Source organism: Ctenopharyngodon idella, chromosome 14, assembly GCF_019924925.1.
Source record: "Ctenopharyngodon idella isolate HZGC_01 chromosome 14, HZGC01, whole genome shotgun sequence".
Lineage (NCBI taxonomy): Eukaryota > Metazoa > Chordata > Actinopteri > Cypriniformes > Xenocyprididae > Ctenopharyngodon > Ctenopharyngodon idella.
The window spans coordinates 25,013,813-25,031,088 of NC_067233.1; the positions used below are offsets into that span (position 1 = coordinate 25,013,813).

Sequence of the window (17,276 nt, forward strand, 5' to 3'; positions counted from 1 at the left end):
TTGAGTGATGTTTCTTCTATTTCTTATTTTTGACAATTGTTGACAGGTCTATAATACCTGTAAAATGGTAAGCCATTATTATTATTATGAATTTATTTGCAGAGTACACGGCTACTTTTGAATGGCCATCAAAGGATATGTTGTTGGTTGGAGGATGTAGTTACAACATCTACCAGCAGGGGCTAACCGGTACGGTTTTGCTGGTTAGCACAGACCCATCAATAGGCTAGGCGCCCTCTTGTGGTTATCTGAACGGGGCAAATCCTTTTTTCAGTCTGTGTCAAGTTTTCTCCTGCTTAAAAGATGCTCAACACAGCTTAAATCATTCCGATGTTTGTACAAATGTTATATTTAACATTTGGCTCAACACTCCCACCCGCTCTAAACACAATGTTTACCTTTCCGGAGCGGACATCAATACATCTACCCAAACACATTTTACAGCATGTACACAAACGGAATGTTTACAAAAAGAAGCAATTTCGATGGTGAACTTCCACAGCAGGAGTTAGATGAGATTTTAAATGCCCTTGGTGTGGGAAGACGAGGCGAATGAGAGAGGGAGCGAGTAACGATATGTCCCAGCGTGAGACAGCTCCAGGAATGGCTTTTGTAAGGCCCTGGCTGTGGGGATAAATGCTGGTTGCAGAGTGAAGGGGGTATTTAGAGGGAAGAGGACAAACACATGGTGGCGGTTTACAGAGGAGCTTTTCCGCAGGGCTTCCAATGCACTCTTAAATTCTACCTCTGCACTTCAGCCCCGCCTAACACAACTTCTACACCCACAACACTGCTGTCTCAAACCGGAAGCTGTTTTCTTTCTTACTGAGCGTGACTGCAATCGATTTCTGAGTGAAAATGTTTAGCGTGGTCCTGCTTCAGAAGTGGCCAGTGGACTTGGTGTTGTCTGGGAAAACACGCAAAGTAGTCAGTGTTATGTAATTATGTAAGATTATGAGACCACTGATAAATTAGCAGTTTATCTGCATTTACTAGCTATACATGTATGTTTGAGTAAAATTAGCATTTTCTAACTTCTGACAACATTTCTTCCAAATTTAGAGCATTTATTTGCAGAAAATGACAACTGGACAAAATAACAAAAACGATGCCATGTTTTCAGACTTCGAATAAAGCAAAGAAAACACATTTATATTCATTTTTAAACAACACAATACTTATGTTTTAACTTCAGAAATCAGTATATTTGGTGGAATAACCCTTATTTCCAATCACAGCCTTCATGCATCTTGGCATACTCTCTACCAGTCGGTCACATTACTGTTGGGAGACTTTATGCCTCTCCTGGCGCAAAAGTTCAAGCAGCTCGGCTTTGTTTGATGGCTTGTGACCTTCCATCTTCCTCTTGATCACATTCCAGAGGTTTTCAATGGTGCTCAGGTCTGGAGTTTGGGCTGGTCATGACAAGGTCTTGATCTGGTGGTCCTCAATCCACACCTTTATTGACCTGGCTGTGTGGATTGAGCATTTTCCTGCAGGAAAAAACAATTATTTGAGTTGGAGAACATTGTCAGAGCAGAAGGAAGCAAGTTTTCTTCAAGGATAACCTTGTACATGGCCAGTTTTCAGCTTTGCCCATTCCATCCATCCATCTCTTGTAATTCATTAACATAAAAACAAAACAAAAAAAATTTCCCTTTTTCAGGATACTGACAGGAAGGACAGCTGATATACATCAAAGATGTATTAAGTACAGTATTAAGTACAGATTACCTCATAACTGCCCAGAAAAGGTCATCAAGTACATTTATTTTCCACTTATTACACTGCAACACTAATCAATAACAGCTGTTTAGAATTGTTGAAGCAGATACAGTTTAGATATTTTGGCAGAGAAAATTCAAGTGCATAATTGCGTTCTCAAATTTCTTTTTGTCTTGGGAGTTGATGATGTAAAAAGAGGATGCAAGACAAGTAACCTCTAAAAATCTCAACACATTAAAACACTTCACATCTCATCAGCTTCACTGAATGAACATTACATTACAGATCATGTATTCCATGACTGCTTTTCTGATTTGTTCATTTCCATTTGTGTGGTCGGTGATTTTACATTCTGAATTGAAAGGATACAAAAACACTGGCAATGGGGTGGTGTGCTGGTATGTATCTAGAGGAATGTTCTAGAATGATTCGCTTTTCTGTATGTGACACTGCAAAAGGGAAATTAAAGTTTATTCTTTTATACAGCGAGTGAGACCACAAAATTTGTACTTCTGAAGGGTCAATATCACTGTTCTTGATTAGCTATAAACCACACTTATATAGACAGTGGCTAGAAAAGTCAAAACAAATTAAATTTCCACCATCAACAGTAATGAGTCGAAAACAAAATCTGACTATGAAGTTGTCTAAGATGACATGAAGTCATTTCTTAACCACTTAATTGGTGTTTCCATGCTACAGTTTACATTTAAAGCCCTGATTCACTTTTGGCTTGAGCACTTATCCGCAGATGGGCATTACGGGTCAAACATTTCAATAACACCAACCTCTCTTCATGTCGTGAGATGTCAGGAACCCGATAGTCTTATAAAATACACCCTAAATGACATAATGCTTTAATTCAAATCAGTTATAGCCTCTATAAATGTTTTCTTTGTTCTCTTTCTGCTTTTTCCCCTTTGGCAAATGCAGTAATCTTTTGGCACATTTCACATACATGATGATGTCCTTTTCTAAGATGCACAAATCTATGGAAGCTTGTTTCTGCCACAGAATAAAAAAAAGGTAACTGCAACGTTTTATCTCACAACTCTGACTTATATCCCACATATTCCATGGCAGAAACAAGCTTCCATACAAATCCCACGTTTTGTTTGACCTTGTGAGGTTTTCAATAAAAATAATAAATTCCATCACAGCGCTACAACAACCTAAAATGAAAATACCCTACTTAATATGTAATGCTTTACAGTGAACTCTGTTAGAGAGCTGCAAATGGCAGTTTATCTCTTCAATAAAATACCTTACTCACCTGTTGAGTAATAAAAACGCCATCTCTGCGTCGCCTTTACAACATTTCAAATCCCTCAGTTCTCGCCATCTCCAAAAAAGGCAAGCCAATGTTGATTCTTGTTTTATTACGAGCTCTGCCGCGCTCTCTTTGCCAGCAGACTCGCCTCTGTTCGGCTTTTTTTTCTTTTCTTTTTTTCAAATGGCTGATTCTCCAGAGGTGCGAGATTTAGCTGCCTGTTTAACCTATGCCACTCCCACAAGTAGCTGATGTAATGACAAATTGGGTCTGCAAGAATAGCTTAGATTTCCAAAAACCTGCATTAATCTGACCAGGAAAAGAGCGTACGTCTGCTCAGACCCTGACGTGGCGGGAAGCACTTTTCCACGTCAAAGACCGTTTTTATAAATATGAGCGTTGGTGTGGATTTAAGCATACGCACGCTTTATAAATGAAGCCCCTGATTTCGAGGGAGAACCCGATTTGTCATGACACCGGAGCAACTTTTCTCTATTTACAGATATGACGAGACACGCGCGGCGAGTGATGTATGTACGCAATTTCCCATGAAAACCATCCTGACAGGTCTAAAATATAAACATGTATAATAGGCTTACCATAGTGAATCAAGACAAAAACGTTTTGGAAGAATTGATGTATTGACTCATTAAATTTGATTAATTTTGAACAAAAAAAGTTACATAGTGTACCTTTAAGAGTTTCAATCCCTATTTTGTGCAATATCTTTGGAAAGCTAAAGCTTTACATTAACTTTATATATAGTCATGCAAGTGTGAAGAAACATTCACCCTCACCTCTCAACACTATTTATATAAACAAACTATAAATAAGGGCTTTTCATATTCATCATGTACGTATTCATAAGCCGTTTAGTAACTGCTGCAGTGGAGGTTACACTTTAGCATATATTTTTATAATTATTAGGGCACAGTGAAATAGTTTTAATGGAATAAAGAATTAGTTTTACATCCTCCCCTATAAAAGCTTTTCTATGATTTTGTTTAGTCTGTTGTAAGAGTACTCACACACTGCTATGGTGAAAAATCTTCCTGTTTATATCCATAAACTACCAGAATATCTATTTTGCTTTTCCGTTCTCTGCTTCAGTCAAAGGAAAACAAAGATTTAATCAGTAATGCCAAAGATCTCATTTCTCAAATATTTGATTTGAGATTATAATTTTTTTTTTTAACCTTTTCATAATGTGAATGTCGCAGACTTTAAAACATCACATTTAGGAGCATGGCTTCATTGCATCACATTTTGTTTGCATATTTGCAAAGCAATATTCAGTTTATCTGTCTTGTTGGCCTGAACAAATTTAATGCATAGAGAGATTTGGATATTACTCTCAGATGTTGGGACAGCAACTTACCTTAAAAATGAGGATAATATTAAATAAATTGATATTTATGGCCTCAAACAACTTGCACATGCATATGTTTTTTTTTAGTTTTTTTTTTAACTGTAGCATTTATTGAACTAATAACATCACAGATATACTTTGTGGCTTGTATAATATTTTAACCATAAAAAGCACACATTTCAGCTATAATAACCCAAATCTGCTTATATTTAGAACCGTTTCTCATTTATGCATTTTGGCAGACACTCCAAAGCGACTTAGATTGCATTCAGGTTTGAGCTACAGGAATGCGGTTAAAGCTCTTAAAATGTTAATCTACAGTATCAGAGAGAATTCAGCCGTTGTTCATTGAGCAACTGAGATCACAGTCTAGACTCAAAAGCAACTCTCACAACACACGTGCACATTTCACACCCCTTGAAAACCATGTGTCTCGAAGCTACTCTCACACCCAGACTGCTCTTCCCAAACCACACGGCCCTCAGACGGCTGATCGTCCCCTTCCATGCCCTGAGGTTTCAAATTTGCACTCCCCGATCTGCTTTTGCGGAGGACGCTGAGTCAACGTTGCGTAAGCAACAATAAGTATTTTTGTCGATTCATTTTAGGGACTGTTATGTAACAATGTGCTTCTCCCTCTCTCCCTTTTGCATCCCCCCCCTTTCCTATCAAGTTATAAAAGTTGTTTTCACTGAGCAAGAGACAGAGGAATTCGCTCGTTTTAGCCCTGGCAACCAAACACAGAAACCTTGTCATTCCCTACAGATCATTCTCACCGGCCACAGATAAACATTTAAGCAAAGTTTTCACTCAAAAACAAACTTTTAACGCCTTGCCAGCAGCTATAAGCTTTTAACGGACACGTTGAGGCTTCGTAGGCAGAAGGAAAACAAACAGGCGATATGTAAGCCAAGTCAAAATTCCTTCCCACAGATCAGACAAAATTATATCGCTCTGCATTATAGGGTGTGGAGGGCACTGCCAGATTATACAAATCAAAGCGATCACATGGTGCATTTGAAACGCATCTTGCAGGCGATTTCGCCTCAGCGGGTCGGCCCGCTTTTCACCCACTGTTCTTTCTGCCATGTCACCACAAACCCTAAACCCAAGCGTTTAAATTTGGCGTTCCGTGAGTGGTCGGTGTCTGGAAATTGTTAACATCCTGTTTACGTCGGAGATTTTCTAACCTCGAACCGCATCTGGCTGGTGAGTCCACTAGTGAAATCTGCATTTTCAGTGAGTGCAGACCACACATTTATCATTTGAAGAAAAAAAAGGAAAAACCTTGAGAGTAAGCCACTCACTGGGCCGTGTAATGATTAAATATAAATGCACAGTTTTGAGAAAGTTCGAACGGGTGCCGCCATTTGTAAATTTAATGTGCCTGACTTCCGGTGTCATTTGCTTCCAGTTATTTTTAGCTGTACAAAACCGCAAGTTATGCTGCTTGATATTGCAAACTGGTGTTTCTTATCATATTGTTTTAATGTATTGTCTTAAAGGATTAATTCACTTTACTTACCCTCAAGCCATCCTAGGTGTTCTTCTTTCTGATGAACACAATCGGAGTTATATTAATACATATCCTGACGCATCTAAGCTTTATAATGGCAGTGAATGGGACCAATGAGTATGAAGCTGATGAAGTGCATCCATCTAAAGCAAAACATATTTCACACGGCTCCGGGGGGTTTAAAAGGCCTTCTAAAGCGAAGCGATGCAATGCGTTTGTGTAAGAAAAATATCCATATTTAACAAGTTATAAAGTAAAATATCTAGCTTCCACCAGACCGCCTTCCGTATTCAACTTAGGAAGAAAGCGAAACTGACGTCGCGTCAGTTAAGCTTTCATCGTAAGTTGAATACGGAAGGTGTAGAACGTAGCGTAAGCATTTTGAACTGCGAGAGGCATTACACTTTCTTTAAAGTGAAATAATCCTTTAATTATAAACACTGGTTTGTAGTTTTACAGTTTATTGCACTTTGATATTCTTCTCGTTATTTTCCTATAGCGGCTAATAAATTGCAAGTCTCTCACATTCACAAAAAACACCTTACTTCCGGGTTGAAAAATAAGGTGGATAAACATGCCGAATATGAATTAAAAAAAGCCACAAAATATTACATAATCAAAATTTATTGTATTTAGCATATAAACACATATAAACATAACAAAAAAAACTATTTACATTTGCAAATTCCAAAAATATAAACCGATCTACAGTAAACTTCATACAAAATCTAAAAAGGATGCACTGCTGTCGTATATTTTGTGTGTCACTGTTGCGATACTGAGAATGCCAGGAGATACTAGTTAAAAAAGCTTATTTATTAGACTATGGCTAATGCAGGAGATGGATAATGCTGGTTGTGGTCCCTGTATTGAAGATGCTTGATGAATAATTATATGCTATTTCTCATCCATACAAGTCTGAAGGAATAGTTCACCCAAAAGTTAAAATTCTGTATGACTTTCTTTCTTCTGTGGAACATAATTTGAGAAATGTCTAAGAGTTTTTGCATCTTTTGAGTCAATGGGCTCCAATGTTGTTTGGTGTCCAACATTCTTCAAAATATCTTTTGTGTTCTGCAGAAAACAGAAATGCATACAAGTTTGGAATGACATGAGGGTGAGTAAATGATGATGGCATTTTTTCATTTTTGGGTGAACTATCCATTTAAGATGTGAGTTATATGTCTTTGCTCTCCTCTCATCCACCTGTTTTCTGTCCTCCATCTGAGATCTCTATGTCTTCTCTCTCTCCGCTGAATCAACGGCACTTGCAGGACCGGACCACCATGTTGGAGAGCTGTTCCACACGGGGGGTTCGGCCTAGGAAATAAACAATGGTGAGGGGCTCCAGGTCCTGGGGAACACAACACGGAGATGCTGATGCTTCTGGATTCATTTTATTATACAGCGGGAGAATCTAAAAGGAAGACAGACAGAGAAACACTGTAATTAGACACGGACACCAAAATCTAAATGCAACGTTTCAGAATTAATCTAACATTCAACAATCAAGTTTGATTAGAAACATAATTTTACTGTAGTTATTTAACCTGTTTGGGATATACCTATAATTATCATCCATAATCCAACATCCAACCCTTAACTGCCCATTTTTTTTTTCTATGCATGCTCAGCCTGATTAATATTTACCATGTTGTAGTGGTTGTCTGCACTCCATAAGTAAGGACAGTTCCCCGCGCAGAAATTTGCTTTGTAGCCTTTCGGTTCGTGGATCCACTTCCAGTTCAAGTCCCGGCGGAAATCAATATACAGAGACCTCAGACAGCAACCCTGATCGGTCCTAGAGGAGGTAAAATGATTTGTTTCAGTGCATTATGGTGTGTTAAAAGAGCAGTTTACCTAAAAAGTAAGATTTAGTCATCATTTACACACACACTCGTGTCATTCCAAACATGCATGACTTTATTCCTAATAAAGAACAAATTATGTTAATGTTCTAGCCACTCTTTTATATACACTTACAACTAATGGACAAAAGAACAAGCAAAAGCAACATAAAAGTAGACCACATGACTTTTGTGCAATATTCCAAGTCTTCTGAAGTCATGCATTAGTTTTATTTTGGAGACATTTATTGTACTGAATAAAGTGTGCAGAATATTCTTTTAATAAAAATCACATTTTGTGCTCGGTGAAACAAAGTAAGTCAGTTTGAAACAACATGTGGGTGAGTAAATGATGACAGAGTTTTCACTTTTGGGTGAACTATCCCTTTTAGTAGTTGCTGTCCAGTTTTGTCCAAGTTTCATGTCTACTAGACTGACTCCTGCAACAAACTCTGATTTGACATAAATGTGGCTCTAATGACCATTTGTATGTTGCTTAGCACAGAGGAAGCACTCCACATAACAAACACTCATTAAAAGAGCATTTACTTCCAAAACAGACGAGATGAATTCTGCATATCAGACATGACACTCCCTGGGCGAGTCGCTGCATGCGTTCTGTGGGTGTGCGATGCAACAGAATCTATTTTACATGCACACACATTAGGATCGATCTCATCTGGCTTTATGCATCTCTTATTGGTTCCTTGCTTTTCAAGCAGTGTTTTTTTTCTTGCATTAACTGGGAACTTTTGAGCTTCTAGGCATCTATCAAAGGTTTACGCTTATCAAATTCTGTATATTAAGCTTAATACTGAAATCCTTCAAAGTCATTTATACTTTTTTTTGCACCTGTTTTTATACTAAAATCGATTTTGAGTCGCACAATTTAGCTTTTAATGTGCGATGGCAATGAACACACTATAGAAGCTAAAGAAAAAAGTCAGAATTGTGAGCTCACAATTCAAACTTTATAACTTTATAATGAACTTTATAACGAATTTAAATCTCACAGTCCAGACATTTTTTGCATTTTCTCACAATTCTAAGAAAAAAAGTCAGAATTGCAAGATATAAACTCGCAATTGCAAGAAAAAGGTCAGAACTGTAAGCTTGCAATTCATACTTTATGACTCGCAATTGCGAGTTTATATCTCAAAATCCAGACTTTTTTCTGACAATTCTGACTTTACAACTCGCAATTATTAGTTTATATCTCACAATTGTGAGAAAAAAGTCAGAATTGCAAGATATAAACTAACAATTGTGAGTTATGATTTGTTTGATTTGCGAGATAAACTCGTAAAAAAAAGTCATAATTGTGAGATAAAAAAGTTGCAATTAACTTTTATTCCGTGGTGGTAACAAAATTCCATAACATACAGTTTAGCGATCATTATACAAAAATATAGCTGCGAGCAGCAATTATCGGTTCAAGTGCTTTAAGGCTTTTAAGCACATGCATAAAAAGGTATGTTTTAATTAGCAAGCCTGTAACAATCTCAATCATAGATGGAAAAAAACATTTACAGCAAATACAGGCAATTTACCATATGGTCTATAAAGCTTTTTAAAAGTTATTGAGGTTAAGCCAAAGACCTAGGACTAGTTCGCCAAGGTTTTTGAAATAATCTCAGATATTTAACGAACGATCCTAGAGGCAAAGTTGCTCAGAATGAGGAGTTCTACCATGTGGTACGATCGTTGTGGGTGTGTAAAAAAATTGCACGATACACAATCCTTTACACACGTGAAAATTGTGAAGGCGCAATTTCTTTTGAATTTCTCACGGGCCTCTAGGGCCATGAGTCAAAAAGGCTCAGTGAGTTTTGTTCAGATCGGCCTCCGTTAATCTTGTCTGATAGCTGCTCAAACCTTATTGGCCGATGGTGGACATGTTTTTTGAGATGCGTCAATGTCCTCATAAAAAATCATGGCACCTTGGACAAAGACACTGTATGCCAATTTTCAAGTCAATGGGACTAACAGTGAAGTAGTGATAGTTTTTTTTCCAATTATAGCGCCACCAAGTGGCCAGTTGCTGTGTCCTTTTTCACGCAATCACAGAATGAGCTCTTACATAGGTGTGCTGAGTTTGGTGAAAATATCTCATTATGTTCACAAGTTACAGTCATTTTAGTAAAAGTGGCTCCACCCACTTTGAACGTTTTGGCGTCCCTTAGGGACCGTGAATCGAAATTTCAACTTTTTTTTTGATAATTATTGACAATCAGACTCCAGAGTATCTTGCTCCACTGGATTGTTTCCGATCTGGGCAAAAACCTAGGACTAGTTCGCAAAAGTATTTTTTCAAAAATTCCAAAATACCCAAAAGTTTCACCAGAACAAGGAATCTGATCATGCGTTTTGTGAGTGTGAGTACTACCAGCCCTCAAATTTCAAGTCTTTACGACTTACGGTTTGGTCTGCCTGATTACTTTTAGGGGAGTTTTATGAGGTATTGCCTATTTTGAGATGGAACTTACCGAACATCCAAAACAATGCTGTGTGCTGAGATAAATGCGCTTGTTTTGTGTTTGTAGCCTGCATGTGATGGTATTTTGGCCAGCTGGGAACTCGTGAAGAGCTTATAAAATGAGTAAAGGAGTCAAAACAGTGGCGGGAATCCATCCGTCACACACACAAACGATCTGCTGTGAGGAGACGCGCGTCTGATGCCTGTGATGGGCAAACTCGCGACTATGACGAGAGAAAACCGATATGCGTGAGGATTCTGTCATTTTTAGGGTCTCATCTTCCTGTTTTTGGTTTGGTTACATGTCTTTGGTCTGTTTTGCGTTCATATATCATTCGAACCGCACCAGAGTTCGTTTGGAAGCGGGCCGAGACCAATCTTTTCAGTGGTCTCGGTCGGCTTGTTTGGTGCGCACCAGGGTTCGGATGGCAGCGTTCACATATGTTCAAATGAACTGCACTAACAGAGCAATCGCACCAGGGTTTGTTTTAATCGAACCAAACATGACAAGTGTGAACACACCCTTAATCAGAATTAAGTATTCTAGAGAGAGTAATAATACAAACATCTTCCAACACACATATGCAACACACACACACACACACTTGAACTCTCTCTCTGTACCGTGTGCATATGGAAGTGTCTGCTGCTGATCTCTTCTTGCGGTTTTTCTTGGCAGGGCTGTCCAGGCGGTCGGTGGGCAGCAGGGTTAGTATCAAATGGGGGGTTTTTGTGCTAAATTCAATCTGTCCTTTAGTCACACCTGGTCTTCTGTTCTGCTTTATAAGGTCGTCATCAATGCCTGGGAAGGAATCGATCCACAATGTCAATAACATCAAATGATGCAAGAGTTTTTACTATGACATTACTGTTTCACTAACATTTGACAATAAGAAAGCATCCCTTTTCGTCTTCATTTTGAACAACGTATTTATTGTTTTAAACTTTCTTTGTGATGAAACAGTGTGCTTAAAACAACCCAATTGCTGGGTTTGTCCATTTTCAACCCAGCATTTTTTAGAGTGTACTTTTTAAGTGTAACTTAAGCGTTAATTGTAACTTTGTATTTATATAAGACAAATAAATCAAATAAAACATTTAGATTAATGAGAAAATGACCTGCAAATCTGGCTTCCAACTCTTCACTCTTGTTAGGGACAATATTGTTTGTGGAGGGGACGAATGTACAGCAAGGACAGTGAACGCTGATCTTGAGCCCAAGATTTCTCTCTAAGAGGGAAAAAGAGATTATTTTTCCCAGAGAAGGAAATAATTCACAACCTCCTCTGCTTCATCAAGCAGTAAGTATACGTTGAAACTTCTGGATGAACTCACTGACCTCTGAACGCCATCCACTCCTTCACAGTCTCTGTGACGTCGACAGAAAGCCATGCCCCCTTGGCGCGAGGCTCTACTGTTCTAGAGTCGATGTACCTCTGAGACGCTGCCTTCACGTCGTCAGATTTGAGAATCTGTGGGTGTGAAGGGAAACAAACCACAAGCTTATTTGACTTACCCATTCATTCATCTGCTGCTCTATTTCTTGCACTGTACGGCATGAAAACACATCATGCAAATGTGATGAATCAACCCGTGCAGATGCTGTCACTACAGTTCAGACTCACTGCTCATCTTTGGAACAACTCAAGCTTTTTGTCTGGAAAAACCACAGACGCTCCTCTTACCTGGTATATTTCCACGCGCTGCTCTGTGGTGCGTGCCTGTGGGTTTGGAGCTCTGAAGATGCGAAATTCTGCTTTGACCAAAGTACTGGAATTTCGCTCCACGTTGGTGACGTCGAAGCCCACTATCCTGAAGTACGGGCTCTGAGGAAGCGGGTTGATTGAGTCTGTGGAACAAAGGCAGGATTCACTTTGGCCTTATTTACACTTTGTGGTCTGTGCGTGGTTTTCGGAGGGTCAACCTCAAGGAAATAAAACTTGCTTTAGTGCCAAAACAGCAGATGTAATGACTAACCCCTTTCAGTCTCTCAGAAGCCTCATTGAACTTTAGCTGACTTATTATTAGCAACAAAACTGTATACTATAGGTACACTATATTTAATAGCTGTTAGATTCATTAAGCACATTGTACCACGATGTACTTTGTATCTTTTTTTTGTAATTCCCATTCATTTTTATGGCGATGATCCATTTGATTGATATTTTATACAGATATTCGCACTTTTTCTTCAAGAAAAATAACAATGTATTCAAACAAACACAAAAATAAGTTTGTGACCATTTAGACTGCAAAACAAATTTGCATAAATATAATGGCATAATAAATACTGTTGTTATCTAATGATCATGTTGTTATTACTGCATCAAAAAAACAAAAACTGAAAATCGGTTCTGCATATTGGTTACTGAACAATGACAATAATTAGAGATGCATAAATACTAAATTTCTCCACCGATACCGATAGCCGATTATTCAGAGTGATATCTGCCGATACCGGTAATTTGGTGGTTCTGCCGTTTATACTTTCTTTTAAATTAATGATAATTTCATTATAATTAATAATTAATCATTATATTTTTAATTATTATATTTTGATAGAAATGCAAATAAAAACTTTATTCTCTCCATTTCATCAACTTGTTTCAGAGTAACTGGTATCAGTTATAAACATAAACACATTACTCAAATTAGTATTAAAACACATTAACTAAATTCTGAAGATTAAATTAATATTTCTTAACTTTCTGAATGTTATTAATTCATTGAATTACTATTAATATTGAACATCAAACTGGTTTCTTAGCATTTTCATTACACAAAGCCCAAATGTAGTGCATTTTTCTGCCCTCTTTTGATTGACAGGATATATCGGCCCTGACTATCGGCTGTTTTTAAACTCTCTATATCTCTAACTTGTTAGAGATGCACCAATATATCGGCCAATAATCGGTATCGGACGCTAAAAGCGAATTTTCACACTATCGGTCGATACCGATTATTGTCCGATATATCAGTGCATCTCTAACAATAATGCATTTTACGTAAATAATGTGCATCGTATTGTTCATAAAAAGGCAATATTGGTTTAATAAGTACTACCATTACCAATATATATATATATATATATATATATATATATATATATATATATATATATAAATACACAATATAAATATTATAAAACAAACTAATATTACATATGGAATATTGTGTGTATATATATATATATATATATATATAGGTAATATATACATAGTAATAATATGGTAATGAGTATTGACATGAAAATACATTCATTTATTTCTATACATAAATTATAAATTTAGCCTACATTACATCGTAATTATTTTTTTTACTTTTGTTTTGGGGTGAAATATAACAGGAATGTTCTTGACAATGTTTCATACGATTTTCAGTCAATCTAATGAATAATCATCTTCTTTAAATACTTTTTTTAAACACCCAAATCGGATGGCCAAACTAAATTGGTTCACTAGAATGACGGTTTAATTACACATCCAGAACCCAATTCATTCTTTAAATGGTGCATTAATAAGCCATTTCAGAAAACAATCCGTATCACTCACTCGTATCTGTGCGCAGTGGCATCATATTGACCCGCTGCACCTCCTTGGCGTAATAGTCCTCTTCGCTGCTCTCCCGCTCGCACGCGGCTTCGGCCTGGCGCGCGCGCTCCTTCAGCAGTTCCTTCGTGCTGTTGTAAAGTAACATCACCTCCACCGGTACCGACGGTGTCGGGCTGGCTTCGGGATCCGGTGGACTACGGATACGTAGCTTGCTCAGAATCTGTCCGCGCACCGCCTCGATCCTTTTGGATTTGTGGTCGTCCAAGTTGTAGGACTGGCACGTGGAGAATCCTTCCGCAGACACGGACAGTTTGAGAATGAGCAAAGTTAGATTGATGAACCACATGGTTGATTGACAGATGAGAGGGTCGGAAGCTCTCCTCTAACGCCCGGTCCTCTGGATGTCCTCGGGGAGCGCGCGCACTGAGCGCGTCTCTTGCAATGGGACAAACCCAAAGTGCGTAGGCTGCGCTGCTCGCGCTCTGTGTTCACCAGGTGAATGAGCTCCTCTGCTGTCAGATACGAGCTTTTACCTCCTCATACACTGCCTGACATATAATTTATGCACTCGTATAGTCTATTTATGGTCAAAATCAAGAAAGAAGATTGCGCAGAGTACATTAGCTGAGCTCACTGTATGAATTTAAAGCTATTTCAAGGAGGTCAGTTTTTTCTAAAGGTATTTTTTTTTTCCGACGCGATATCGTTGAAGGTACGTCGTACGTAAATCGAAATATTTTGGCGTCGCTAGCGGTTAGCTAAACGACGACTGTCTTTAAACGATATTAAAACAGTGTTTTTGTAATCTAACGTTACATGTCAAATAAATATACAGTTAAGTAAAACAATCACCTAATTATGTTTTGTAGCTATAGCTATATTTGTAGCTTACCTTCTCAGGCGACAACTATTTGTTTGAGAGTATGTTTTTGGATGTTATAGCTAGGCTTTGTGATGACTAAAATGTTTGAGAAGCCTTTTTTTTTTTTTTAAAGTGTTGAATTTAAACAGTTTAGTAAGGCTATACGTACTTTCTAAGACCCCCAACCGTTTGTTTTGACTTTTTTATGTTCGAACCCTCCCAAAAACCCTCCGTAATCCACACCCTGCCTGAGCTAACGTTACCTCAGGTAAAGCAAATGTGAAATATTGGCCTGATTTCTGTTCATGTTGTGATGACTAGCATAATACAAATGTCCATTATTACAGAACATCCCAATAATATGAATCTCTATGGAATCTATAAACACAGCCTTTCCATCATGCTTCCCAGGATTTTAAGTATTTACCGGCAAGGTAATAAACAGAACAGTTCCTCATGCTCGTCTGGTATCCAATGGTTCAGAGAGAAACTCCAAGTGCTGCTTTGAATTCTTGTGGTTTGTCTTGGAGCTTTAGTGAGGACCGCTAGTGTTTCTTTTAAAGTGACTCTCCAGCTCCTTTCCCATGATAACTATAAGAGATCAGGTCAGATTTTATTTCTCTTTTCTTACAGCCTCGAGTCAAGATGCAGATCTGCCATCCAAATGTTCAATCAAGCCCTTGAAGTTGCTTTAGGAAAATTAAATTATCCCATGACAAAGACTGACTGTCTCCAGCAGCTTAAAGTTGAACTGGATTTAATATAAACAAAAAGAGAAAATGCTAGTCTAGGCTTGGCCTGCCAGAATACATCTTTTGCGAAGAATAATCCGTTTCAAAGGAGAGAGGGGGAAAAAATGACAAAAATGACAAGACCATCAACAAAAACGTCAGAAGTCAAAGAGCGTCTTTGAAGGTGTGAACTTAACTACTCGGCTATAATTAAAAACACAAGCCCCTTTGGCTTTCAGAGCTACCAAAAACATCTCTTCAACAAAACAAGTCCCTAATGTTTTCTGAAGTTTTGAGAGGAAGAAAAAACAGAGAGCAGCTGTGTGTGGGAGGGAGGGAGAGAGAGAGAGAGAGAGGGGGGAAAGGACAAAGACAGACATAGTGAGAACTACAAGGGTGAATGAAGAAATAAGATGTCTGAGATGGTAAAATGGAGAAATCTTTTGGAAATGTAGTTTTAACCCTTGTGCTGTGTTGAAAACTGTAACACCTTTGATGTTCCCGGTCAAAAATGACCCGCCTTTTAATAATTTCTTGTAAATCGCTCATTATGCTAAATTATCACGAAATATTGGATTCAGTATTTTTATTAATGTGTTTTCTTTCAATAACAACAGGTTTTGCATTTGTTTTTGGAACTGATTGATCGTAGGCCTCATTCGATCTGAGCTTATGCACCTCAGTTTTTGAGTGGAAAAAAAGCATTATTTTGACAATATTCAACAAAATATTGTAAAAATCGCACTGTTTATCACACTAGTGTGCTTTAATGTTTAACCAGTAAGTTTGTTTTGAAATGCTTTTATATTGTACAAAATGGCACGAAGTCACACTTATGGTGCTTCCGGTCTAAAATGATCGGCCTACAAAAAAATAGCTTATAAATCTCTTGTTATGCTATTTTTTCACCAAATATTGGATTCAGTCTTTTTGTCAACCTGTTTTCTTTGCAGTTAGGACAGGTTTTGTATTTATTTTTGAAACTGATTGATCATAGGCCTCATTGATCTGAGGATAATGAACATGATGAACATGCTTCTGAACATTAAAGGGTTAGTTCACCCAAAAATGAAAATTCTGTCATTTATTACTCACCCTCATGTCGTCCCACACTTGTAAGACCTTTGTTCATCTTCGGAACACAAATTAAGATATTTTTGATGAAATCCGATGGCTCAGTGAGGCCTGCATCGCCAGCAAGACAATTAACACTTAGATAGCCCAGAAAGCTACTTAAGACATATTTAAAACAGTTCATGTGACTACAGTGGTTCAATCGTAATGTTGTGAAGCGACGAGAATACTTTTTGAGTCATTAATGATTAGTTTTGTTAGGGTTGCTCCGTTTCACCTTAAAATATATGACTTGTTATAAAAATAAGGACAAAATATATTCAAAATATCTCTTTTTTTTATGATTTTCATGCACAGCAACAAAATGGCTTCATGCATCTTGGTAATGCCACACTGACTTTGATTTGGTCAACAAAACATTTTCAAACATTAAAAGGTTTTTAAAAGTAGTGCTGTCAAATCGATTGATCGCATCTAACATAAATGTTTGTAACAAATTTATAGATATATATCTGTGTGTGTATTATATCTGTGTCTGCACACACACAGATGTATATCTATATATATATCTATATATATATATATATATATATATATAAACACATATTAACAAACTTTGATGTCAGATGTGATTAGTCGTGGTTAATTGATTTGACAGCACTACTTAAAACTGAATCACCTTATGTTTGTGTAAGAAATAATTAAATATTTCAAACTTATATATAAACATTTTCTTTTTCAAGAATTTTAGCCTTTTAATGAGTTTTTTTTTTTTTTTAATATCTCCAGACAGTTACACAATCTGGACATTTAATCCCCACAAAAATATCCAAATTACTGATCCAGAAATATAAA

At 37.4% G+C, this 17,276-nt stretch overlaps 1 protein-coding gene across 5 annotated transcripts; it reads right to left on the reverse strand.

Annotated features, from left to right (window-relative positions):
* Positions 1 to 139: 139 nt before the first annotated feature.
* On the reverse strand, positions 140 to 15,655 carry tgfb5 (transforming growth factor, beta 5). Of its 5 annotated transcripts, XR_007924921.1 has the most exons (9): positions 13,755 to 15,655; positions 11,889 to 12,052; positions 11,543 to 11,675; positions 11,323 to 11,433; positions 10,828 to 11,005; positions 7,531 to 7,681; positions 7,087 to 7,297; positions 5,890 to 5,917; positions 140 to 1,493 (listed from the first exon to the last, which is right to left on the reverse strand). XR_007924921.1 is itself a non-coding variant. In XM_051860602.1 (7 exons), the coding sequence occupies exons 1-7, from the start codon at positions 14,098 to 14,100 to the stop codon at positions 7,139 to 7,141; spliced, it is 1,242 nt and encodes a 413-aa protein (XP_051716562.1). In that variant the 5' UTR covers positions 14,101 to 15,654; the 3' UTR covers positions 6,489 to 7,138. The 5 variants fall into 5 exon arrangements, 1 of the variants encoding a protein (XP_051716562.1); XR_007924922.1 differs by lacking the exon at positions 5,890 to 5,917; XR_007924923.1 differs by lacking the exon at positions 140 to 1,493 and having other exon boundaries at positions 4,287 to 5,917.
* Between the last annotated feature and the right edge of the window lie 1,621 nt (positions 15,656 to 17,276).